We start from the raw sequence: 26,911 nt of genomic DNA, 5'->3' as shown, positions 1-26,911 counted from the left end.
TTTTTTTTTTACACAACAGCTACACACAGTAACACTGACAGTAGTGTGTATTCTTGTGTTGTCCAGCCCCGCTCGACCGTTTAGGGGATGGGCTATTCAGCCTTCTCAGTCCTCCCATTGGCTTCATCTGCAGTTACTTCTCCTATGACTTCTCGGGTTGGCGACGACAAAGTTTTTTCCAGCACAAGAAACGTGGCCGCAAGTTATTAAAACTTGCATTTGTCGAGACTTGTCTTCTTTAGCAGATTATATTTGGTAGCATGAACATTGGCAAATCCTAAGGAAGAGAAAGAGTAACCTTGTGAGAGAAGGACAAAGTGACGAGCAGAGAAACCAACACCAAGACTTCTAGTCACTCCTCTCTTGGACCGTGCTGTCAGCATGGTATGTCCACAAATGTTTTAACACTTTGTCAACGTAACACAAAGAGCTCTAATGTACAACATCCGCATGGTCTTATTATTCCCTTTTCGCATTTTGCATGGCTTTACGTTTTTCTCGTTGTGAGTGTTGAACATAACTTCGGCCTACATGTAGCCTATATGTTGTATAATTTGCCGTTACTCCTGTGTTACTTATCCAGTCATGAATAGGCTTTAAGGCAACACACAACAACTGTCAATGTCTGTATAAGCTGTTGTGATAGATATTTGAAATAAAAGGAATATACTATGGGCCTTTACTACAGCAGCAAATACTAAATATTGAATTGTATTACTTATTAATTTTAAGTCTATGTTGATTTTTTACAATAAATGCATTCCCTTTATTTTGGCGCACTGATGACAATCAAATCTGATGTGGATATAAACAACCTCAAGTTGAAGCTGAAAGGCACCTTTTTACATCAAATATACTCAACAGTAATATAGGTATCCCATAGGCAATACACTATTGACAGCTGCTCAGGTGTGTGTGTGTGTGTGTGTGTGTGTGTGTGTGTGTGTGTGTGTGTGTGTGTGTGTGTGTGTACACGCGTGCATGCTGGGGAAAGCGTGTTGTATGTGTATTTGCTTGTGTATACCTCTGCAGGGTGTTGGCATTTTTCTTTCCTTTAGATAAATGTATACTGAGATAAATTTCATCCTTAAAACATGGCGAATCAAGTAGAGAAAATGACTGAACTTTGTTTTGATGAACATCATAGTGCTGGTCGATTATACCTGTTGATATGCTGTAGCTCTCATTCTGCAGCTTCTTGGTGCAGTTGTGCTACAGCTGTCATTTATTTAATAGTAGATTGCCTTATCATTATGCTTTTACACAAGATCGACATTAGCACTGCAATAGATCTTGTGAACTACTTATTTAAATAAGAGACATTACAGTTATGTTTTGGCTCTTGTTCCATTCCTGTTTTTCTCACGTCAATTTCGCTATCTAATAATTATCCTGTAGCAGCTGTGTTGAAAATAGGTTGAATATATTGCAAAATTTCAAATGGCCTGATATGTGTGATTGTTTAATTTACTCTTGAGTCGTAATGGATGATTGCAGAAATGTTAAAAGGTCCTGAGCAGGCAGATTGCCAAAGAGATATTTACAGAAGCAAAGAAAAAAAGACTCTGGCTCCTTTTTCCGACATGACATCCACATGTAAAATTCCATGAGTGAAAGGGTCTTTATTTTGGTTGTTTGTTGAGGGTTAGGGTGTCTGCAATACCTCCACAAAATATACAAAGTAGCAGTTTTAATAAGGTTGAACATGTTATTGCAGGTTATGCATTACGTTACATTACAGATGTTTTTATTATTATTAAGAAATATTAATATAATTCTGACTGTAGTTTTTTAGAGTTTGTCTGATGAAATGATTGTGTAGTCAGATGTGATCCAGTAAACTACAGTATATCTGCACAAATTCTAAAAATTCTAAAGTCCATTTCCTAAAACGTTTCAATTATCTATAAATATAAAAAAGGTGCTTTCAGAGACGAGTTAGGCGTGTCTTTGCTATCACAGTTCAACAAGGACAGTTGTATGGCGCCTGTTTTCCAACTGTACCCAGAGATAAACCCTGCTGACCAAGTGTGTGTGTGTGTGTGTGTGTGTGTGTGTGTGTGTGTGTGTGTGTGTGTGTGTGTGTGTGTGTGTGTGTGTGTGTGTGTGTGTGTGTGTGTTTATTTATATGTGCACGTGCGTGAAGAATGTAGCAAAGCACCGGGAACTAAAGAATAAGCTTGCAGTTTTTTTTCCCCAGTTTCAGAAATAAACAGGAAATACCTGGGCCTCTCAATTTGAAACAAAGTACAATTGTGTGTAAAATGGTTTGACAAACTACACAACTACCTGGTACATGCTTGCCGTGTTGTTGAGAAGTATTTGAGGATTCACTGAAATATTCAAACTCGTAAATTTGAGATGAACTGCATTGTGATTAAGTTTGGTTCTGTCATTTTAATTTCAATAATTCATACTGTTCATTGATCCCCAGTAGGGAAATTACAATGTACACTTAGCAATCACTATACACAGGTGTGAAATACACACACGCTTAGGACCTATACATACACAAATAGAGAGATGTCAGAGTGAGTAGGCTGCCAGCTGTGCCCTGAGCGGTCAAGGGCACCTGGCCGTGCCCAGGAGGGGAAGTGGCATCTCTCCAGCTACCAATCCCCAGTCCACACTTTGGTCCATTCGGGGACTTGAACCGATGACTCTCTGGTTCCCAACCCAACTCCCTACAGACTGAGCTACTGCCACCTCAAATTTTGAAGTGCATTTAGTTTTTTCTTTGAAAGGAAAGTGCTACACCACCAAGGTTACTCACACATCTGATAGCTGTACTCTTATCAGTTCTCAAAATAGTAATACTGATTAAGATTTAGGTAACTGTCGTCAATTACAGTCCACTGAATCTGCAAGCAACTAGGGCTGCAACTAGCAGTTTTTTCAATTGATTAACGTATAATACTATTATCTACAACATCTTCAAACGGTTTTCTTTGTCTGATTGACAATCCAAAACCCAAAGACGCTGGAGACAGTGATTTTTCTGGTTTATGTGCTTAATAAAGAACACTAATAAAGAATCATAACTTGATTATCATAATTGTTGCAGATACATTATCCCAATTACTGACATATCCATCAATCAACTTATTGTTTCAGCTGTTGAAGTAACATTAGGTGGTGTTTGACATACATGTGGCATCACTACTACAACAAAAGCCTGTTTTGGTCCTTGATAAATAGGTCCTCAATCCTAAAAGCCTTCTAATAGCAAGCCTCCTGCCTTGTTGCCAACTATATCCACCACATGGTGCACCTATGCGCCTCAGCACCACCCACAGTGTGAACCAATGTTAACCTAACGCCTCCCACTGGATCTCCCACCCACACAACACCAAAGACCTCCTTTACCCAGAGATCTGCCTAGTGGCTACTCCTCTTCCCACTTCCCCCTTTTTTCTATTTGTGTGTGCATGCATATTTTTATCACTCTCCCAGACTCTTCTGTGTATGTGTGTATTTCTGACATCACATGTCATATCTGGCCATGTGTCCTGTCTGACCAACTACATACTTTTGTGGGTCATTCACCTCCTGTGATTTTCCATTCTCACTGACACCAGCAGTAGTGCTGCTAGGTCATGTCATAAAGCCAGTTTGGCCCGCGATAAGCCATTTTGGATCTTGCCCACTCATCTGAGGTTCGTTAGTTGGCAACAGTGTGTACTTCAAGTGCAGTCTGATTATCTGATGTTATTTTGCGTAGAGATTTTCCTTATTTGTTTGAACAGTGACACCTGACATGCTCTTTTTTTGTAAATTCAATGGCAGATAATTTAAATGATGTAATCACATTTTTATTTGGATAATTTTCACATAAACCACAGTAGATGTCTTAGAAATGTTGCAGGAATCATTATGATGTACTCTTTGACAGTGTAAGCATAATATAGTGTACTTCCTAGCAAACAACACTTTTCTATTGATGTTGTCCTTGAGATTTTAGTCTTGGTTTACAGCGCAAAAATTACCATTGTTTTGTACACTCATTATTAATGAACAATTAGTCTTTAATGATTCTATTTTACAGAAAAAGCCAACAGAGTTTTGCCAGTTGAATGGTTTAAATGTGAAGCAGTATGAAATGCTGGGTGTTCATTAGAAGTAACTTAACACAGCTCTGATACAGTTGGGGGAAAGTGAGCAGTAGACAGTGAGTCTAAAGTTAAAAACCGTAACACTGGGTTAGATGCATGCATCATCCTGTGTAATGCTTGTGCATGTGAAGGCAATTTGAATCCAGTGTGGGAATGGGAGATTCCACCACTAATGATAAAAAAGATAGAGGAAAAAAAGCTATAGAATGTAAATAAATAATGTAAATTAATTAATGAAATAGTGCTACTTCAATACTAAAAGTAGTATCAAAAACAGAATTGGATTTCATGAAAACGTTAAGGATTATAATTAAACTAAAAACTAAAATAATTGACTTTTGATCAGAAACTGCTCTTTCTTCTTTGACAGACTTTCCACCTGATGTATATCCTTGTTTATTTATAAAGAATTGGAGTGCTTCATGAGTTACAGCATACATGTCTTACAATTGTGTTTTCATATGGCAGGTGAGGTTTCGAGGCCACACACGTTCTCGTTTCCTCCTCTCAGCTCTTTGTAGCCATTTCGCCAGACACTGTACACCTTTCATATTGTTATAGACTGTTGTGGTCCATGATCGATAAGTTGGACCTAGTGGGTATCTGCAGACAGTGATGGGACACATTCAGTGTTGCATGTGGTGCAGAACCTAGATTCTTACCTTTTACATTACAATTTTTGTTTGCAGGTGTGGGTGGAATATTTTGTCTTTATACAGTACATAACTTTTCTTCTGTCTTATTTTCTTGGCATAAAATATCATGTTTTTTATCATCTTTTATGTTTTGACTTTGACTGTCCCGTGTCAAAAAGTAGTCCTAACTTTCTGTCAACTGATTATCAATAAAGTTTATCATTCTTCTTTTTCTTTGTTTATGTCAAGATGGAGAAACCTCCACTGGACAGCAACGAGGACGAAGCTTGGCTGGGCGAAGGCCAGTCTGAAACTCAGCTTACGACTGTGTGCGGTCCAGATAGAGTTGAGACATGCGATGCAGACCGACCAGCATGGGACTCTAAGATCCAGTATGTGTTGGCCCAAGTGGGATTCAGTGTGGGCCTCGGTAATGTGTGGAGGTTTCCATACCTTTGCCACCAAAATGGAGGAGGTGAGTGTCTTTAAAGAAAAAATTGTGTGTTTCAACTCAGTGGTTTTGACTGTTCATCATCATGGTAGCTCTACTGAAAGCAGACAATTTTGTCTATATTGGCAATTTAAAGCATGACACAAACATACAACAGCACATATGTGTTTATAAGAAAATGTAACAAGAAATGTACACAAATAAAATAAGTTCAAAAATAAATGTCTGCATGTTTTAAAATCTTCTTTCCCTCCTTCCAGGGGCCTTCATGCTGCTTTATGTTTTTCTTTTACTGATTGTGGGAGTTCCACTTTTTTTTATGGAACTGGCAGCTGGCCAGAGCATTCGCCAAGGCAGCATTGGTGTATGGAAGCACATCTCCCCAAAGCTGGCAGGGATTGGTTACTCCAGCTGCATGGTGAGGAGTGATTTTTATTTTTTTTATTGTTTTTTTTCTGGGTTTGGTATCATACTGTTCATGTATGAATAAAAAGTTATACTTTGGATTACATGTCAATTGCCCATAAAAGCATAAATTGCGAAGCAATAACATCCATTCTCCATCCTGTATTTTACCCCTGTTTACACAAACTCATTGCAAAATGATTACTCATAGCTCATAGTATCACAGCTAAGCGGCTGTAGTGGGGTAGCTGGTTGGCTGTTTCATGTTTGGGTTTTAAAGATAAAAATAACCACAGAATGAAAAGATTTATAAGCAAAGTGTCTTCCTCCACTTGCCTTAGCCGAGGCATAGCATCGTTTATCACTTCTCTGTGAACAACTTTCTTTTTATTACTAGCCACACTGTATGTATACTTAAGAAAGGACGCTGATGACATGCTGCCATGTTGTAATATGAGAGAGGCAGTGCGCTGTAGTGCTGGCAGTTTGTTGCATAACACTTTCTCTACAAACCAGACACGGCAAACAGACTGGGCAAGAGTTTCTGTACACATAAAGCACACAGGCATATACTTGTATGCTTAAAAGCCTGTGATTTTTTTCTTTTCCAAAAAGCCTCATTGCTGTGTTAGTCCCAGTCAATGTCAGTGTCACAATTTATTACAGCGCCACTAAAAGGAGACAGGTATTAACAGGTTAATTGTAACTTTTGGGTTAAAAATGAATGAAATTAGAAAGAAAATGCTTGATTTGTTGTTCTTCACTTGGAAAACAAAATGTTGACTTTTATAGAACTTTTCTCAGACTATACAGCTCAGCACATACTGTATCCTATATCGCAAAGGCCTTACTATGTAAATATTGATAATTCATTAAGTTATTTTATTCATGAACCCTTTCTTTTCCTCTAGGTCTGTTTTTATGTGGCTCTTTACTACAATGTTATTATTGCTTGGAGCTTGTTCTACATGGGTAATTCTTTCCAGTATCCTCTGCCATGGGAGCGATGTCCAATTGATGGAACCACCAATGACACAGGTACTGACGGAATTGAGAAGTTGTTCAAAATGAGATGACAGTCCTGATGCTGGTACAATGTTGTCTATCTTCAATCATCAGTGAAAGAATGTGCAGGTTCTTCCCCAACGTCATATTTCTGGTTTCGGAAAGCCCTTGACATCACAAATTCCATCGATGAAACTGGAGAGTTCAACCCCATCATGACGGGCTGTTTATTAGCTGCTTGGGCAATTGTCTCCTTGGCTATGATCAAGGGCATCAAGTCTTCTGCAAAGGTAAGTTAACATCTCTTCTCTTTGTCACCCCAGTTCCAGGGATCCCTATATTAACAATCAACATATACACACAATTATTCTTAAATCATTGTTAAAGGAAAAAGGGGGAATTCTGGGGGAATGCTTTCTGGCAGAGAGTTGGATGAGAAGATCAATACCACTCTCATATGTCCGATAAATATAAGCAACAGACAGTTAGCTTAGCTTAGCAAAAAACAAGGGGGAAATGGTAACAAAATCCGTCTACCAGCACTCCTGAACATCAGCCAGGAAAACGTTTAGAACACACCCCCTGTAAAATTGTGAATTGTAATTTTTACACATTGTTTGTTGGTATGAAATTTAAAAAAAAAAAGATATAAAGTGTCTCATTAATGAGCTGTAGAGTTTGGTAGGCAGATTCAATTACCTCCAGACTGAACAAGGCTATCTGCTTACTCCTGTTCCCTGTCTTTATGCTCAGCTATGTTAACTAACTGTTCATCATATGTAAAGGACAGACATTGAATGGGTATCAGACTTTATATCCAACCAAATGTTCTGGCACAGAATTTGTCTTCCATTTCTTTTTCCAAATCTTAGGTGATGTACTTTTCCTCAGTCTTCCCGTATGTGGTGCTCTTTATTTTCCTCATCAGAGGGTTGATGTTGGACGGTGCGATTGACGGAATCACATACATGTTTTATCCTAAAGTAAGCACAAATTTCATTGTGTTTTTGATCATATTCATCTCTTGATTATTATGTTTTAATCTAATGAAAATGTACTAGAGAGTATTTTAAACTGCATAGGAAATTTTCCAAGTGTGTACAATTTGCTATAATTTTTACTTAATGAGATCTTTTTTGTGGTATTTTTCAGCTGGAAATCTGGGGTAATGTGCAGGTGTGGCGGCAAGCTGCTACACAAGTGTTTTTTGCCCTTGGATTGGGCTACGGCTCCGTTATCGCATATTCCTCCTACAATCCAGTCCATAACAACTGCCACAGGGATGCACTGATGGTCTCCAGCATCAACTTCATGACGTCAGTGCTGGCTTCGCTGGTGGTTTTCGTTGTGCTGGGTTTCCGTGCCAAGAACATTGCTCTACGCTGCGTGGCTGAGTACGGATGTATGCGTGTGTGTGCATGAATATTGACTAAAAACATTACTCTCTACCACATTATTTCTAATGCTGCTAACTACTATTATACAACCCCATAAATTTGTATTTTTGCGACAAACTAAAAAGGACCTAATCTAATTTAGAAAACAACTTGTTTTTCTTAAGGTTCAGCATATTGCTTTAAATATGTATCCAAATTAGGCACATTTGCAAGAAATTGTTAAATGTGAGAAATTAATTTCTCAGCTGATTGAAAAAATATTTAAGGCAAACAATTTCATGTCATGACCGTCAAAGATTGATGAAATACACCAGAGGAGCCAAGGGTGGAATGTTATGCAATAATCGCTGATATTTTACCATTCCTAATAAATATTCACAATTGATTGATATTCGAGCAAATGGCATTTCACATTAGATATTGCCTGCCTTATATTTAATCTTTTATTCTAACCTCTTCCAGAAATCTTGGTCTTCTAAGCCTCATGTTGTCCCATGGATCTAACCAGCACTTGCTTGGCCCGGGTTGGCCAGGGATCAACATGACAGATCCCGGCTCTGTGTCTATAGCTGAATACAGCGAGTGGTACAGTCACCACAGCTCCATGGTGGGCCCTAACATCACTGACTGCAGTCTGGAGCAGGAGATGAATAAGGTATCCTTGAGATATAATTAAGAGATGAATTAACTTTCTTTATGTAGGGCTTATCAAGTCAGAAGTCATGCTTCACAAAGGGAGAAACCCAGAAATAAAAGAAATATTTAACAGTGATAGCGATTAAAAAATAGTCCTTAGTTAAAAAACCAAAATGAAGTACTTTTTTTATTGTGAAACTGATCAGTAGATAGAAGTGATTATTGAAAAGTTCAAAGCATGATCACCTTTAGTAGATGGGTTAAGTGAGGGACATTTAACACATCCTGATTAGAAAAGTGGTCATCGTGTTTTTGTTGAAATGTACAGAATGGATGCACTAAATTACATGAAATACCCACCCAACCCAAGTATATCTATATATCTTTACATATAGATATGTTTTGCGTCACTGGTGAAAATCAAAATTTAAAAAATCTGTTTTATATATTGAGTACCATGAAACATTTTCATGTGATTACCATAAAGAGAGAGAGAGAAAGAGTTGCTTGTTAAAAAAAATCTGGGATTAGGCCCTGTTTACACGTACATGGATATTTTTACCAATGGTAACACTTCCCTTTTGTTTGCACGCAAACGGAGAATTTTCCTTTGAAAACATGTCTTTGTAAAAACTCTGGGCCAAAGCGAAGATTTGTGAAATCTTCGTTTGCATGTTTGCATGTAAAATGAGACAAACGGAGGTTTAAGTAGCCAAGGAAGTGAGCAAGAGAAGAGAGAGGAAGTGATTTGTTGCTGTTCTTGATATTTTTTGGGATTCTGATTGGCTAACGTGGGCTTGAGTTTCACGTTACACTGCCACCTACAGGTTTGGCATGCTCTTGACGGCATATATACGCGGGTACGTGTAATCAAACACTTTTTTAAAAACTGACAGCTGTGCATGATGTTATTTTTGAAAACTGAGAGGTTGAAATGTCTGTTTATGAAAATAGCCAGCCACGTGTAAACATAGCCTTAAACTGAGGTGAACATTGCAATAACAATGAGAAGGTGTGGTGCTGAGGTTCCCAGAACCCCTGAGGAATCTGTAATGTACTGTAAAATATCCAGCTGGCAAGAAAAGGAACACATATGGTACACGGTATCTAGTAGGTCTCTCGGAAAGATGGGAGCAAGCTGTGACAGAGGGGTTATTTTACGAAAAAGATAACTCACCCATTACTCCAGAGACTACTACAGCAGTGCTTCTAGTATAGTGCTATCAAATTATTCACTACAAAAACTACAAATAAGGGTCCAAATATTGGTTTGGGTAATATACTTGCATATGATGCTGCTGGAAATCCCAACAATCCCCAATCACAAATTTTGTTTTCTCCGTGGATGCATGGAGCCACCTTATACTTGTTTGTAATCTGTCAACATTTTATAACATTCTTGTTCAGACTTAATCCCTCTACCTTGTCTGTCTTCCCTTTGTATGAGCACAGGGTATTGAAGGGACAGGCCTGGCTTTCATAGCATTCACTGAGGTGATGGCCCTTTTCCCTGCCAGCCCTTTCTGGTCCACATTGTTTTTCCTAATGCTGCTCAACCTGGGCCTCAGCACCATGTTTGGGACCATGCAGGGAATCCTCACACCTCTCATGGACAATTTTAGCCTCTTGGGCCGCAACCGGACTCTACTCACCGGTAACGCACACGTGTCAACATGAGTTCACAATATGGTCTTGGGCACCGTTAATTTGTGTTTTTTTAAATGACTCTTGTCCAGGCATATTTGGTGTATACAGTTGAAATAGGCAGGATATGTTGATGTCTGTGTATAGGCCTGTCAGTCTTACTTTTTATTATTTAATGCCTCTAAAGACTACAATGATTGTCTGTTTGCAGTAATTGAAAATTACTAAAAGGTTCAGATAACTGCTAATATCTAACACTGTCTGCTTTCTTATTTGTTTTTCAGTGTCCAGCTGTGCTTTGGGGTTCTTAATAGGACTGCTATTCACTCAGCGCTCAGGAAACTATTTTGTGACTATGTTTGACGACTACTCTGCAACTCTGCCATTAGTTATTGTAGTAATCTTTGAAACCATTAGCGTGGCATGGGTTTATGGAACAGATCGGTAAGAAAGCAATAATTCTGACATTCTATTAAATTATTCTGTCCTGTTTTATTGTCTTTTTATTTCTTATTTTAAAAAGATACTGTACATCTCATAAATGTTTCCCATCACTGCAGCTTCCTAGATGACATTGAAGTCATGCTGAAATGGCGCCCCCCGGTGCTGTACAAATATCTTTGGAAGTATGTTTGTTTGTTGGCGATGGTTGGTCTTCTGGCTGCAAGTTTGTTGCGCATGGTCTTTAAAAGGCCCACTTACACGGCTTGGAATCAAACCACAGTAAGAGACTGGACTTATTTTTTCTTACAAAGAACAATTTAATATCTAAATCCTCTGTTATAGTTTATAATATATACATATTTGTATATGTGTTCTCCCAACTGCACTCAATAACTATTATAGCAACTGTTGATTTTTTTTTAAGTTGTTAAAGCATATGTTATAATATGATCAACTTAATATTCATTAATGATACTTTCATTGTGTTTGGATGTTGTGATTATTTTGTTCTAAGTCTTTGTGGAAACAAAGACTTACACAACTTTGCCCATTTGTTTTTCTATTCTTATCTATGGATGAGCTAATATAAGCTGCTACAAAGGAATCATTTAATTTTAACATTGCATGTTTTTCATTATCACGGACAAAATATTTGAAGATGAAGTAATTTGTGCTTCCTATATTTCTCTCTTGGACATGGACATGCTCTGTTTCTTCCTCTCATCAGGCCTCTGAGATGACTCTTGAGTACCCTGGCTGGGCTCTTGCAATGATTATATTGCTGATAGTCGTTGCCAGCTTGCCTGTACCTATTGGCTACATCCATTATACGTTGAAAAACCACAGGGTCCTTGACACTCGCTCTGAGGAGGGAGGCTGCCAGGAGATGCACCGTGAGTTGTACACTAAATGCAGCACCACTGAGCAGCTGGATTCCAACTCCCAGCATAGAGTCCCTTCTGAAGAAGCGGAGGCTCATCCCAGGACTGCCTTCTTGCCAATGGGCAACGAACACTACCGGCTCTTGCCCCAGCAAGAAGTGGAAGATGATGATGAACAAGATACTGTGGTGTGAACATGTCTGTGGGAGGACAACATGTTTAGATTCTAACCCTCAGAAAGTGTATGAGCAAGACCCTGCAAGAGATATTGCAAAGTGAACGGTGGGCGCTCATAAACAGAATTATTCTTACAGTTTTTTTGATTGCTAAAAGATATAGGGCACAACTAGAGTCACATGTGCAAAACTCTAACTACAGTTTGCACAGCAGTTCATGTGGACCAAACTATAGTTCAATTTTCATTGGTTGAACAGTTTTCAAAACTCTACAAACTTATCCCATGGCTTTAACCACAACGTGAACAACGCTGTGGATTTACACCACTTTGTTCACATGGTAACACACTGCTGTCACAACTGTTAACCATGCATTATAAAAACAGAATAGATTTCAGTCTGGTATCTGTCAAACACTGCTGATTGCAATTTTAGCTGAAAGCCTAAGCAGGTGTCTTGTTTTAGACTAGTTAGTGAACATGTATGGTGTTTATATAGAGAAAGCTCAGAAAGCCTTTTTTTCTATACAAACACCAAATATGAATAATTGTTATACACTGTACCAATTGAGAAAAGCAGGTAAAAGAGGAAAGATACCGATATGTCCAGGTCAGATGTCTGAGGTTATATGCACAACTATGAAAAAAAACTATGTGAAAAACACTATATCTTTACAATACTAAAACTACATTCTTACTGTTTTTCAGAAAGTAATGGAGGCAAAAGCCTTGGAAACACCACATTCATTAGTATTTAGAGATGATGCAGGCATCCAATGTGATGAAGAAAACTTGCTACATGATGCTGGAGAGAGGCAGGATTATTCACACTATTCTTTGTTACGGTTTTGTACCTTTAGTTTTTTTCCAGTAATTCCATAAATTACTAGAGACAAAATACTATGTTGAAGCAAACTGCTGATTTTCATTCCTTCTTCTTTACCTTACGTGAAAATTGTTATAATATTATGAAATCTATATCTTTTCTTTAAAGAAAATATTGAGTAGTGTGAAGTCACTTAAGTTGTTTGAACGGCAGAGATGAAAAAGTTAGTCTTTCCTGTATTGGTGTTTGACGCTAGTGTTTTTACTCTGTGTGTTCAAAGCGTGATCGCTCTTAGTAGATGGTTTAAGTGAGGGACATTTAACACATCTTGATTAGAAGAGTGGTCATTGTGTCCTTGTTAAAATGTACAGAATGAATGCACTAAATTACATGAAATACCCGCGCAACCAAAGTAAATCTATATATATTTATATATAGATATGTTTTGTGTCACTGATGAAAATCTGAATTGAGCTCAGCTACACTGAGCACTGAGCCTGTTTTGAGACATGGGTTAAGAGTTGTGTTGCTTGGAATGTGTTTTGCAGGTGATGTGGACTGTTTAGCTCAGGTGACTGTTGGTAGTGCATACTGTAATTTTGCACATGTAGCACCAGTTGTGCCCACTGTTTAGCAATCGAAAAAAACTGTAATCTGAGGAATCGATGGGTTGCATAAAGTATCACATTCAGCAAGTTCTAGATCTAGTTCATTCAACAAGTTGTTTTAACTAATTATATTATTGAAGATACATTACCAGCCAGAAGCTTTTTAGATTCTGTAGTTGTGAAACTACCACTCCTCCATGTAGCTCCCTCCATTCATTTTCTGAACCACTCACACGGTTTGGAAAATAAAACACTCGCAGATACATGGAAAAGGAATAAGCTGCTATGTTTAGTGAAACAAATAATTTATGTAAGGTTTTAGGAAATTGACAAACCACCAGCATGTTAAATTAAATTAGGGTTTGTCTGTTGTTTTTGTTGGTATTTTGTGTGCGTGTGCGTGTGTGTGTGTGTGTGTGTGTGTGTGAGATTATATTATACCTCATAAGACCATAGCAATGTTTTTACATGTGTTAAAGTGTTCAGTGTAGCAGTATTGTATACTGTACTAGATGAGGACCTCAATAAACCTCTAGATGGCAGCAACCTGACTGGGTAATTTTTTTATGATGGACACATTACCACTCAAACCTGTTACCACCTAATTTAGCATGCTGAGTATGGACATATGTTTGTTTGTGTTTATTTAGATTAAGAAAAAAGAAAAGTAACTTTTACCAAATTAGGTTTTTTTGCAGATAAAATATGAGTTCAAATCCCATCAATGTGCTTTTTACAGTGGAGTTTTGGTGGGATTGAAAATTATGAATTAAAGGTCCCATGACATGAAAATGTCACTTAATAATTTTTTTTAACATTAACATTGATACAATGGGACCTTTAACAAATTTTGGTTGCCAATAACTGCAGTAAATTTCAAAAATCAGTAAATGAAAATGAAGAGGTTGCAGTGCAAATAGGCACTTGAACGTTCTTTCCCATCACACACACAGGAATGCCCTTATTATCCCACTTTAGCCAAAACAGAAAAAAAATCATAATATAAACAATTGTAGGAAATGTATATTGTTTGTGCCACAGCCCAATTGGGTTTGGTTAAATAAGTTTTCCCTGTATTTTACAACTAGTTTTTTTTATTGCTTTCTCAGGATGGTGGCAATATTCATAGGTTTAAACCTGGTACAAACCACTTGAATATTTAATATGATCCATATTTTCATAGTCCACACCAAAAATCCATGTCATTTGCAGTGGCTTACACCTTTCTGTCACCCGTGAGAGTGAAGTGGAGTCTGGTGCGGGTAGGGAGGGAGCAGAGAGGGCGGGATAGAGAGAGAGAAGACTGTGCGCGTTCAGGCAGGACAGGAGGGCGCGCGGGACATCAGTACACCGGCCGGGTCAAGAAGCAAGGATGGATATCCGACCAGACAGGTTTAAGGCGGTCGCGGCCAAAACTCTGGGGAAAATTCACAGGTACACACCTATTTCAAATATTCCTCACTCCACCTCTGACTTTTCCCCATTTTCACGCGTTTGCGGTCTTTGTTCTGCGGGACCCAGTTCATCATACTGCGGGTTCCCATCCTCTCTCCTCCCAAACAGTAGCCTAACTCTAGTGCAGAAAAAGTTTGTTCGATGTTGATTTCACCTGAAAAAGAGGCGAGTGTTGGGTGGAGAGGTTTAATCATTTAGGTATAGCATTAAAAGTCCAGCTTTGCGCATCCCACAGTGCAGTAATTTGATTGGAATATGCTTGGCTGTCTTTTCATGAATAGTTAATTTTTATTTAAACAAATTAGGACAGAAACCACCGTTGCAAAAACTTAAGTAATTGATTGGAATGTTGTCGGGGTAAAAGTGTGCAGTGAACGCGCCTGACGGACAAGGAGTAGGCTATTCCCGTTGCGGCTTGATGTTTTGTTGCATGTATTTCTTTTAAAAGTCATGGATGGCTGTTGTCTCTGAGACTTTTGCTTTTCCGTTTGTTTGTATATTTGTTTGTTTGCTCTTGTCAGATTTGGCCCAGCTCAAAGTGGATTAATTAGCCTTCAGACGAGTGTGTAAGTGTAGTTACATAATGTTCCCGTGCGTTTTCTGAATGAGAACGTTGACAGATGGAACCAAAGCCCCATCTATCTATCTATCTATCTATCTATCTATCTATCTATCTATCTATCTATCAACCATAATAATCATTATAGTAATTATTGTATAGTGATTAGTCTGTTTATTGATCAGTTGATCAACCGAAACTTAATGGAAAATATTTTGATAATCAATTTATCTTATGAGAAATTGTTCTTGTTGCAAAAATGTATCTCAACTTTCAGAAGTGCTACTTCAGACAGTTTTCTTCATCTTATGTTATAGAAAATGGACTTGAATGAGCTTTGGAGTTGTGGACTGTTTGATGGACAAAACAAGCAATTTAAAAATGTCAAACATGAACTGTAGGAAATTTGTGATGGACATTTCTACTAACCATTTTGACGTTTTCTAAATATTTGTAGTCCTATAGTAATAAATGGGAATCTGTACATCTGTATCACCTCTATGGCCTTTAAATGACACTCATGAACTCTTTGAGATGGTTAATAAAGAAGCTGACCTTGACCAGTTCATGTCTCTGGCAGTGTCATTTCTTTTAAAGATCATTATCACTACAGTCTCTTATTCAAAAATGTGTTAAAGCACTAGATACTGTACATGAGTGAATACCTTTAATACAAAAAAGATTGGTGTTCTGACAATATTATTATATTTGCATCAAAAAAGAGAAATTAAAGACACTGATAGTACCTCATGCAATAATCATTGCTATACGATTTCACTCTCTCAGGATTTGAGGTAGCAACCAAACGTATAAATCCCGTCCTGAAATAGCCTGTTTTTTAGTCCAGCTGTCGAGCCACGCAAATCCCTAAACTCTCCCCTCCCACTCACTCCATCCCAGCCCACGTCACTTCCTCCTCCTCATCTCCTTCTCCTCCTCCATCCTCCATCCTCCATCCATTGAGCCATTGAGACACCAGCACACATAACTTTCAGCCTATCGGGGTCTCCCAGATTAATGGACATGCAAATCTCAGGCTTGTTTGCTTTCACTGGTTGTAAGCAATGCGTGTACATGACCACAGCTGATGCTATAAGAGATGTGATGTATAAGAATTGATCTAGATTGGTTTTAGTGGGCGTTTCCCCAGCAAAGACAGTGAACTCTGGTTTTATGGTGCCACAGTGTTAGGTACAGACAAAAGAAAAAGTGACTATTTCTGTTTAGAATTTATGTGGAAAATGCATGTTTTGAGGCATGCATCTGTGTGTGTATATATAAACACACAATATGTCGTGTGTATATATATATAGACATGCACACACAGGACATCCCTGCACTGTGTAAATAGATGGGTGTGTTTATGTGCAATCTCACCACTTCACAGACAAAATCCCTCCTGATGAAAGCAGCCAGGGGTTCATCTATTATTTAAACATTTTCTCCATCAGAATGCATCTCCTGTTTCTATATTAAACTCCACTAGGTAAGCATAAACTTCATCACTGTAAGGTCAAGTGTACTCTGCATTTCTTCTCTCACTACTCCCTCTGTTAACATCTTCAAAGGAATGTCTAAATATCATCTATTCATCTCCTCATGCCAAGGAATTACTCCACAGCCTTCCATAAAATATAATCACACTACAGATGTCTTCTCGTCAGATTGTGTGCTGCAGTTTTTAATTGCATCTCATTAAAAAAAAGACATGTATAGGTTTATTAAAATACTTTAACTGTGGATTTGGATTACATTGCATGGCCACACAAGGAGAGCTTGTGTTTCACTATGCACAAGGCAATACGGAACATAGAAAGTAATCCATTTTTAATCTATTTTTCTTGTGGTGGAGTGCTACATTCTAGTTCCCTTACACAGTGGTCGGAAAAGTGGTCTAAATTATATATTCAAATAATGGTGACATGAAACATTTGTTGTTTTTTACCATTTAGGCTTTTGAAATTGCAAGAACTGCAAATGTTTTAGCATCATTTGTATTACTTCTAAGAATTATTGTTTATCATATTGAATGTAACATATGTTTTTGATATGAATTCTTTAAGTTCATTTAGAGACAGAGCAGCGTTGCTGCTTGACTTCACTTCTCTGTGCATGTGCACAATCAAGGGGATTTCCTGATGTCTTACCCCTCAGTCACATTAGCTATAAGAGACAGGGACAAAGCGACAAGCTGCCGTTCATTTTTAATGGGAGTGGCCGTTTGCCATGTGCCACAATCAAGGTGGGGCCAAAATAGACAAGAAGTCTATTTCATGCAAATGCTGAGCAATGTGACAAAGCAACTGCTAATCTGAATGAAGGCAGCGTGAGGGCATTGTGACGTGTGTTAGCTGGTTGCTTGAGTCGAAGAAAATCATTCAAGATAGTGAAAACACTTAAGGACATTGTATTTCTATATATATCTGTAATGTTTGGAATTCTATTGCATGTATTTCGTTACCCCTATTGAGAAATAAATACGTAAAAATCCCAAAACATTGCTCTTGTGACTTGACAATACCTCTGAATTGGCATGTGAGACAATAGGGAGAATAGTGGTCTCCCTACCGTCCGAGTAACCCCTCAGAGAATATGTAGGGAGAACAGCGGTCGTTTTGTAGATTAAATATTTGTGCTTTAAACTTGTCATTATAGTGGGAAGGCATTTTAGTTGTTGACAGGACATTTAGTCATAATATTTCATATTTCAGCCATACGTACAGTATATCTATGGGTCTCTCCACAAAGTAAACAAAGGGGACGTGCTTGAAGGTAGCGACAGAGAATGACTGTTTACTTTTGTCAAGCAACCAGGAGTAGGCTAGACATGCCCAGGAAGGCCCATAAAGTGAGTGCATGTCGCTGTCTTTTGTAGCTAATGTGACTATAGGGTAAGGCAGTGTTTCTATTATTTTAAATCCTAGTGGCCTGAGGGTGGGACTCCTACTGAGCCTCTGCTGGTCTGGTGATCCAATACCTTCTACCCAACCTCAACAGGTAGAAAAGGTTACCCTGGTGGTTTTTGGAATGATTCTCCTTGCCTTTTTCTTGTAACGCCTCTAAATATCCTTTAGGCTTATTGTAGGCTATGTTTAGGCGATCAAACCCCTCTATGCAGGGCCTTGCAGTCGTGTTAGGTGCTGTTTCTGTAGCAGGCAGTGTTGTTCCACGTCAGGACACTCTCAATAATGCAGGAGTAGAAATTCTTCAGTATTTAAGTTGGTACATCCAGGGAAGCCAAACGGGGGGGGAAGAGTACCCAGGGCCCTCATGTGAGTAGGGCCCAAAAATATGTTAGAATGAATATCTGTGGATGGGGGGGGCTTTCTACAGGGCCCAGAATTGGGTGCTACGCCCCTGGATACTTCACTCAGTAAATGAATGAAAGCAAACAGAGTTATTTTGGACACAGAATTTTAAAGACACCTACATTTGAGACACTAAGGCTTGTGTTACTGTCTTGATCTTTAGTCTTTCTGTCTGAGCTGAGCAATTTGGAAATTCAGCTGCTCAGTATGACGTCAGCATGGTTATTGGCAGCGATGCGGTTTATATCCATGATGTCAGTAATACTTTATTTTTTCATATTTGTGCTGCATCCATGCGCTGTTGGGTTTGAGTTTGAAAACACAACAGAACTGGGAAACATGCAGTGAGAAACACAGTGTTTGTGTGTGTTTGTGTGTGTGTGTGTGTGTGTGTGTGTGTGTGTGTGTGTGTGTGTGTGTGTGTGTGTGTGTGTGTGTGTGTGTGTGTGTGTGTGGTTGTGTGTGTGTGTGTTTGTGTTTGTGTGCGTGCATGCGTGCGTGCGTGCGTTCATGTGTGTGTGCGTGCGTCCACAGGAAAGAGAGAAAAAAAGTGGTGTGACAGGATGGGGAGGAGGGTTTCTCCCTGGGTGACTCAGTCCCACCGAGACCCAATCTGTTCAGATCAGGGAGAGTGAGAGGTTTGCAGAGGAAGGAGGAGACACCACTATCGAAATGGCAAATAATTACAATTAAAAAATTAAAACATTCCTCAAGCTTCCACCCATTCTTCCAAATGTCTGGCCTACAAATAGAGGGCAAATAAGGGAGAAATCACTTGTAGACTACAGGACTAGAGCGAGTGTCCTGGCATGAGGAAAGAAAAGTGTGTTTCAGCACAATTGACAAATAATGACCAGGGCGTCTGGTGTTATATAATATTTTTACTGTCAACCTCTGTTGCTTTCTCTCTCTCTCTCTCTCTCTCTCTCTCTCGCTCTCTCTCCCTCTCCCTCTCTCCCTCTCTATCATCCTCTTATCAGAGGATTACAAAAAACGCTCTGTGAATTGGTGAATTTAATATACAGGGTAACAAAAGTCCCAGGTCACCAACCAGCATGTGAGAGTCACATTTTTATTTTGTCATAGCTTTTATAATATTGCAAAATTGCAAATTTATTAATACTTTCTAACAGTATAACAGCAAATGTAAAACATTTGACCATTTTCACATTATATAGGAAGAAATGGTCCTTTTTGATTAATAATGGCGTGTGGGCTCAGCTGGTGGGGGTTGCAGATTAATTCATAAGTGTTGAGAATGTTTAGTTAATTATTTGACGTGAGAATATCTGTCATATAAGAGTAAACTAAAAAATTTTGAGTTTTGGACTGTTAATTGAATAAAAGATGCATAACTATATAAACTAATTATTTCATTATAGAATTTTTCACTCATGTTCTTAGTTTTTATTCATTTAGATTTATTGTTTTTACAAAACAATGAATCTATTACAAGTATGTTCCTTCAATCAAATAGTTAAAATCCATTGTGTTAAGGCATGACGTTTATTCATTTTTAGGCTTTCTTTGTTTGACTCTGTCAGGTTGACTTTGTACATTTCATGTCAGATTTTAATTCATTTGGTGTTGGTTGAACTTTGCATTTTTTGCTCAGGTGTAAGGCACAAATATGAGCTCAGTTTGAGTTGTTACTGAGCCTGTTACTATTGTAATTATGATATTCCTGAGAGCCTGTGGTCACGGGACTCCTGCCTGCTCATGCTTCCTGGCTCATTAATTGCAGCCAGCTGAGACCAATCAGGTCCTCCCTATGCTAACAAAAGAAGCTACATCAGCTGAGTGCAAGCTCACACTGTAATGAGCCTCACACAATGGCAAATGTACAGGGACAAAGCTTCTTTTCCCTGTGTTTCATACCTGTACTTGTTTTAAAAGTTTTGTGCTGGCTTGCAGGCATGCTGCCAAATGCTGATTTGTGTTAAATGACTGTATTTGTTTGTAAGTGAAAGTACCAGGAAACACCTTCACTATCACCTTAAAACATTACTCAGCTTCACAACTGTTTTGAAAGACACACACTAGAGTGAGATTGCCCGTTAGTGGGAAGCATGTGTAATTAACGGTAATTTTTGCTGTGGGCTAGCCTCGTTAGCTGGTAGCGTATGTGTGGTGTCAGGCTGCAATCTGTTTTGAGGTTTAATGAGGATCCTCCTGCAACCTAACTCGAGGCTATAGTCAGCACGTTGGTTTTGCACCGAGAGGAAAGCGGCATGTGTGGCCAACTGATTCATCAGAAGAAAAATGTGCACACCTTCATTTGTGTCACATCAGCTTTTTGATCAACTTTTTGCATTGATTTACATAATTTGGAACAACTCTGTTACTTGTGTTAAAAGCTTCTTGTCTGGAGGCCTGTGCACCTTCTATAAAATATATAGCTGGGCCTACAATAGTTATCCAGCTCTTCACCTACACAGAAAATGCATGAACTAACACGACAGTGTGTCATGACGGAGGAAGCAGCATGCCAAACCACGCCAAGCATAAGTCTGTCCTACCATATTCATTTCCGGAAGTAAATCATTTTTGTAATCCTAATCTGAATGTGGTAAGAGATTAACACAGAGAGAGAGAGAGAGAGAGAGAGAGAGAGAGAGAGAGAGAGAGAGAGAGAGAGAGGATCCAGCCTCTCTAATCTCTTACAAATTCCAAAATGTTGCTTTACAAAGTACTATTACTTTTCTGTCGTCCATTGTGTTTTACTTAACAAGTAGAATATCTCATGTTGGACCCCATTTTGATTTATACATCATTATACTGGCATATATTTTATGCTTTATATTTTTTGTTTATTCGTTGCTTGCATAGATGTATAAAGAGATTATGCAGTCTGCTGTGAGAAAATGGGGGAGGGATTGAAATCCACATGCATAAATATAATGACTTGCTGGATGAAAGTGTACCGATAGATAGATAGATAGATAGATAGATAGATAGATAGATAGATAGATAGATAGATAGATAGATAGATAGATAGATAGATAGATAGATAGTGACAGATCATGGTGTAAAAGCTAGAGTGAATTATTTATCTCAACCCAAAAACACATAAATAATTTAGCAACGTCAGAGTCTGACTTGTCTTGTGTTAGCATGTGTGAATAAGTTGTCTTGGATTTTTGGTGTGAGAGATGAATTGCCTTGAACATTTGCTCGAAACACATCTAGCTGTATTCACTGCAGTAACACTTGTTTTGGGATCTTATGAAAGCTTGAATTTAAAGGTTTTTTTAAATACAATGATCCTCATCACATTGAACAAACAAACCTTGTTGCCTGTTTCTGTGCATGGTTCTCCAGCTCACTGACTAACTGGATCGGCCCAATAGAAAGTGGGGCTGATCCTGACACACCTTTTGCTGTGAACTCACACCTAGTCAAAAAAACACAGTCAGGTTAAGGCTAAAACATAAACTAGAAATGTGGGACTATGTCTAATTTCATTTGAAAAATGTATCTGCAGAAAGCATCTACCTAAGTCTAAGTCTGTGCATGTGTGTATGTGTGTGTGTGTTGGGGGGGGGCTTGATAGTATGAAGGTAATGATACACAGATGGCCGCTGTCCTGACTTCTCTGTTTGACTCCATGGAAAAAAGTGACCCTCACTACTTGACAAAACGGGCCATCTTAACAGCTTATAACAAGCATCTTATAACAACAAATGCCTGTTCAAAAGCATTTGATAATTACCACTACTGTAAAATAATTTAAAGGTAAACACAGAAGTTCCTTGGTTAGCAAAAAAAAAATGTGTGTTTGACCGAATGGGAATCTAAAAAACGTCAGGCTCTTTCACTGCTTTCATTATCTCTGTTCACCGTCTAAATACCTTCCTGATGTGGTTCGACATCGGTCTCCAGAGTGCTCCGGTTTCTGGGAGAGGGATGTCTTAAACAGCACCAGTATGGCAGCAGGTACCAGGTGTCGTGAAGGAGCGGACATTGGGTGAATGTGCCGCCGTAGCTAACTCTGCTCCTCCACTAGTGACAGCTGCTTCCACACACTGGGTCGTGCTGAGTCAGTCACGACCCCAACATGGTGCAAGTTGTCTGCATGGAGGTGTGTGTGTGTGTGTGTGTGTGTGTGTGTGTGTGTGTGTGTGTGTGTGTGTGTGTGTGTGTGTGTGTGTGTGTGTGTGTGTGTGTGTGTGTGTGTGTGAGAGAGAGAGAGATAGAGAGAGAGAGAATGAGGTAGAGAGAGAGAAAGTCAGTGAAATGTATGCACATTTTACAAAGGCCCTGCAGTCGCATGCAGTGAAAGAAATGATATATACTCTTTGCCACAGCCTCAAAACAGCAAAAAAACATAAAATTTGTCCTCCCATTTGTGAAAATATTGTAAATTGCTTCACATTTAGAAAGGCAGAGATCAATATTGTGTATGGAAGTTGTACAAGAAGATGAAGACAAGCTGTTTGCTGAAACCAGGCCAGCATCAGCATGTCACCTTAATATCACCTATCACTCTTTTTCCTGAGGAATGTTTGTTTTTTAGGTAAATTACATTTGAGTACTTAAGTAAGCAGCTTAGCCATTTGAACAGGTCATCCTAATCCGTCTGTTTAAAGAATCAGAATTATAAAAATGCATAACTTCGCAGTGTTAACCTGTTACACTGTGTTCAACTCACAAGTGGGTCCATCACTGCAAACTTAAAGGAGAATTCCGGTTGATTCCAACACGTAGCTCTGTTGTTTGTAAATGTGGAGTGCTGTCAGTAGAGAGAAAAACAAAAACAATCGGTGCTGCTAAACAATTTGCCGTTGTTATATCCTTAGTATTGACTTGCCCTTTTTCAGTCTGTTTGGTGCTAACTTTAGCAGGGGATAACGTGGTGTAGGCAGCACCGATTGTTTTTGTTTTCCTTGCACTGACAACACTCCAAATTCTCCTTTAAGTGTTGTCTATACCAACAGATACACCCAAAATGCATTGTTTTCATGGCAGCATTATTACTGCAAATGAAAATAGATTAGGAAGCCTTTGGATCCACATTATGTAAGTGCAGAGGCTGGTTTGTAGTTCTCCTTTCCTGCACGCTTTGTCTCTGTGTCTCCCCTCAGGCTGATTGAGAAGCAGCAGCCCAATGGAGAAACCATTGAATTATCAGCAGAGGGGCGTCCTGAGCTGGTGGAGGAGAAGGAGCTGCCGGTGGTGGACTGTACCTGCTTTGGCTTGCCGAGGAGGTACATCATCGCCATCCTGTCTGGCCTGGGTTTCTGCATTTCTTTTGGCATCCGGTGCAACCTGGGTGTGGCCATTGTAAGCATGGTGAATGACCACACTGTCTACAAAGGCAACAAGGAAGTACTTGTGGTAAGTGGCATAACAGAAATCAAAGCTCTTGGATTTACTGCATCCCTCTGCCTTTGACAAGGACATTTGCATTATTTATAAGGATTTGTTTCTGTCTCTCTATAATCTGCTTTATTTCTGCTTGGCTGAGTAATGCTAATACATATTATTTTAATAAAAGAATGAAATGAATGATAGAAAAAACACTGTTCTCGGGCTATATGCACTTACATATGAATTAAAAACATATGATACAATGTAAGCAAACATTCTGTACTGTATTTGTGCCTTTTTTCCCACTCATCACTTTACCTCCTCATTTTTTAACTGAAAGCTATATACAGGAATAATAGTAATAATAATAATAATAATAATAATAATAATAATAATAATAATAATAATAATAATAATGGCCAGGACACTCTTGAAAGAGATATTTTTAATCTCAATCTCCTGGTTACATAAAGGTACAATAAATAAAGAAAAACAAAAAAAACAAATGAATTATCATACAGACACTAAGGTAGGAAGTACATCAAAATAATGCATTTTGGTTTGAGAATATTTAAGTGTTTTTGAACCTTAGAAGTTGACTGATGACTGATACAGCTAGTCTATTTTGATTTGAAGTGAATACATTTCTAATTGAATGAAGTTAAAGTCATATATTTTCTTTTCTCCAGGCTGCACAGTTCACCTGGGACCCTGAGACAGTTGGTATGATTCATGGCTCCTTCTTCTGGGGCTATATCGTCACACAGATCCCGGGTGGCTTTATATGTCGAAAATTTGCAGCCAACAGGTGAATGTCTTCATGTTTACAATATCTTCTCCAATGCAGGCATTACTGTGATCTGGTGTAATATATTGGTTGATTTGATTAAAAAAATTAGCAATTGTGCTGTTTATGACTAATGCTCTAAATCAGTTGTCAAATATTGAGCATGAAACTACACAAACATGCAGGTAAAGTACGTTCAACATGGTTAATCACAACTCAACAACTCAATGGTGTTTATTGTACAAAGATAAAATGCAAGCAAAGGTACAAAAATGGCAGGCAAAAATGTGGTCAAAATCAGGCAAGAGGTCATACACAAACACAGGAAAGAGACACTAGGAATAACATTGGAGAGTGAGACACAAGGTACAACAACAATCTGGCAACAGACAACAGACACAAGGTAAGTATTTATCCACTGAGGTGGGTGGAGACAATTACACACAGGTGACACACATTAGGGAAGACATTTTAATCACACACACGAGAAGGCAGAAAAGAGAAGAAGGCAAGTGACCTGAAATAGAAATAGATGGTGAATATTTCAAAATTAAACAGGAAGTCAACATAAACAAAACCAAAATGAACTAAGAGCGTGAGCTTGAACTGTCAATGGTCTTTATAAGCAGATACAGGGTGCAGCAACATTGACAAAACAAGCACCAGTTAAAAATTCCAATCATATGTAGGATCACAACCGTGAAGCGACATCCTTTTAGTGGAGCGTTTGTTTTATCTAATTGCCATTTTTGTGGTGCTGTTACTGTTGAATATTCAATCTGCTTGTTTGTCTTTTGTGTGTTTAAGAGTGTTTGGCTTTGCTATAGTGGCCACATCCACCCTCAACATGCTGATTCCATCCGCTGCTCGCTGCCATTACAGCTGCGTCATACTGGTCAGGATATGCCAGGGCCTTGTTGAGGTAAAGTAGTGTCACACGTGCTCTGTGTAAGACTAGCCCTACATGCAAGAGTGTTTCTCTGACTGTATTGTGTCGTTCAGGGTGTATCATACCCAGCATGCCACGGGATCTGGGCCAAGTGGGCGCCTCCTCTTGAGAGAAGTCGATTAGCCACAACAGCCTTTTGTGGTAAAGTTTCTTGCCTTACTTACACATGTATCACCAAATTCAATATCTCTGATATCAGCAGAAACTATGGGATCTTCACTAGAGTTAAGTTCTGTGAATTTGAACTTGATGTTGCAAAGATAAAGCTGCCAGAGGTTCCTGCCAAGCTTAAGTATTTAATATTTTGTGTGGATTTTACGGTGGCACAACAGCAAATCCCCCAACACGACAGCAATTGCAACAACATGACAGCAAATCCCACATCACAACAGCAAATCTCACAACACGACAGCAAATCGCCACAACACGACAGCAAATCGCCGCAATACGACAGCAAATCGCCGCAATACGACAGCAAATAACACAATACTAGCCTACAGCAAATTGCCACAACAGCAAATCCCAAAACACGACAGTGTCGAACATTCATTCAGACATTGGGCCAACTGAAGAACGCAGTGCAAACCAACAGTTTACACCAACACACAATCTTGTGCTTTTATACTCAAATAAGGACTATATTAAATGGTCATTTTTGAAAATATACAAAATTAAATTATACGTTAAATAAAAAATAACAACAAAATATACTATGTGACACACAACCAATCAGGACAAGGATCAGTGTCCAATATGTACCTTCCTTTTCTGTTTCAGTCTTTCAAATGCTGTCATGTTGTGAGATTTGCTGTTGTATTGTGCAGATTTTGCTGTCATGTTATGGCGATTTGATGTTGTGTTGTGGGATTTGCTGTTGTGGTTGGACTTTAGGGCCACTTCAGGATTTATACTGAATAACATTAAATACTGAGCATTTTGAGAGTAGAAATTATTACATGATTATAAGAGAAATTTAATAATGTGTTGGTTTTCTCTGTTTGATGCCTTCTTAGGATCCTATGCAGGGGCAGTGGTGGCCATGCCTTTAGCTGGAATACTGGTGCAATACACTGGATGGTCTTCAGTATTCTATGTTTATGGTTAGTGTCCTTACAATGAAATATGTGTTTGCTTACTGCATGACTATGACTGTTAAGCCAAGTAATAAATGAATACATACACTAGCACTCCTCAGTTCAGATGCAAATGTTTCCACATCCATTAATTACTGTGTTTTTGTTGGTTACAATCAAGACTAAATGGTAAAGTTTTTATTAAATCTCGATTTATGTGTCTGCATTAGGAATTTATAAAGTCTTCCCCC

At 38.6% G+C, this 26,911-nt stretch overlaps 2 protein-coding genes and 1 long non-coding RNA gene across 3 annotated transcripts in view; 2 read left to right on the top strand and 1 right to left on the bottom strand.

The window, feature by feature from the left end:
• Nucleotides 1–30: 30 nt before the first annotated feature.
• slc6a16a (solute carrier family 6 member 16a) lies at nucleotides 31–11,917 on the top strand. Its single transcript, XM_032538699.1, has 12 exons — nucleotides 31–384; nucleotides 4,997–5,222; nucleotides 5,459–5,616; nucleotides 6,515–6,641; nucleotides 6,723–6,898; nucleotides 7,481–7,591; nucleotides 7,761–8,002; nucleotides 8,468–8,660; nucleotides 10,094–10,295; nucleotides 10,570–10,729; nucleotides 10,846–11,008; nucleotides 11,457–11,917. The coding sequence occupies exons 1-12, from the start codon at nucleotides 382–384 to the stop codon at nucleotides 11,802–11,804; spliced, it is 2,109 nt and encodes a 702-aa protein (XP_032394590.1). The 5' UTR covers nucleotides 31–381; the 3' UTR covers nucleotides 11,805–11,917.
• Nucleotides 4,760–18,130, bottom strand: LOC116703785 (uncharacterized). Its single transcript, XR_004335500.1, has 3 exons — nucleotides 18,024–18,130; nucleotides 9,239–9,249; nucleotides 4,760–4,774 (listed from the first exon to the last, which is right to left on the bottom strand). It is a non-coding gene; the product is annotated as an uncharacterized LOC116703785 (long non-coding RNA).
• slc17a7a (solute carrier family 17 member 7a) overlaps nucleotides 14,424–26,911 on the top strand; it is an 18,356-nt gene continuing 5,868 nt past the window's right edge. The window contains exons 1-6 of the mRNA XM_032538703.1: nucleotides 14,424–14,653; nucleotides 23,626–23,878; nucleotides 24,541–24,659; nucleotides 25,446–25,560; nucleotides 25,641–25,728; nucleotides 26,601–26,687. Of these exons, the coding sequence (XP_032394594.1) occupies nucleotides 14,592–14,653; nucleotides 23,626–23,878; nucleotides 24,541–24,659; nucleotides 25,446–25,560; nucleotides 25,641–25,728; nucleotides 26,601–26,687 (724 nt within the window). The 5' untranslated portion in view covers nucleotides 14,424–14,591. The remainder of the gene's footprint in view (nucleotides 14,654–23,625; nucleotides 23,879–24,540; nucleotides 24,660–25,445; nucleotides 25,561–25,640; nucleotides 25,729–26,600; nucleotides 26,688–26,911) is intronic.

Source organism: Etheostoma spectabile, chromosome 15 (genome assembly GCF_008692095.1).
Source record: "Etheostoma spectabile isolate EspeVRDwgs_2016 chromosome 15, UIUC_Espe_1.0, whole genome shotgun sequence".
NCBI lineage: Eukaryota > Metazoa > Chordata > Actinopteri > Perciformes > Percidae > Etheostoma > Etheostoma spectabile.
Note: the sequence above shows the minus strand (reverse complement) of the source record. Positions and strands in the feature narration are given on the sequence as shown.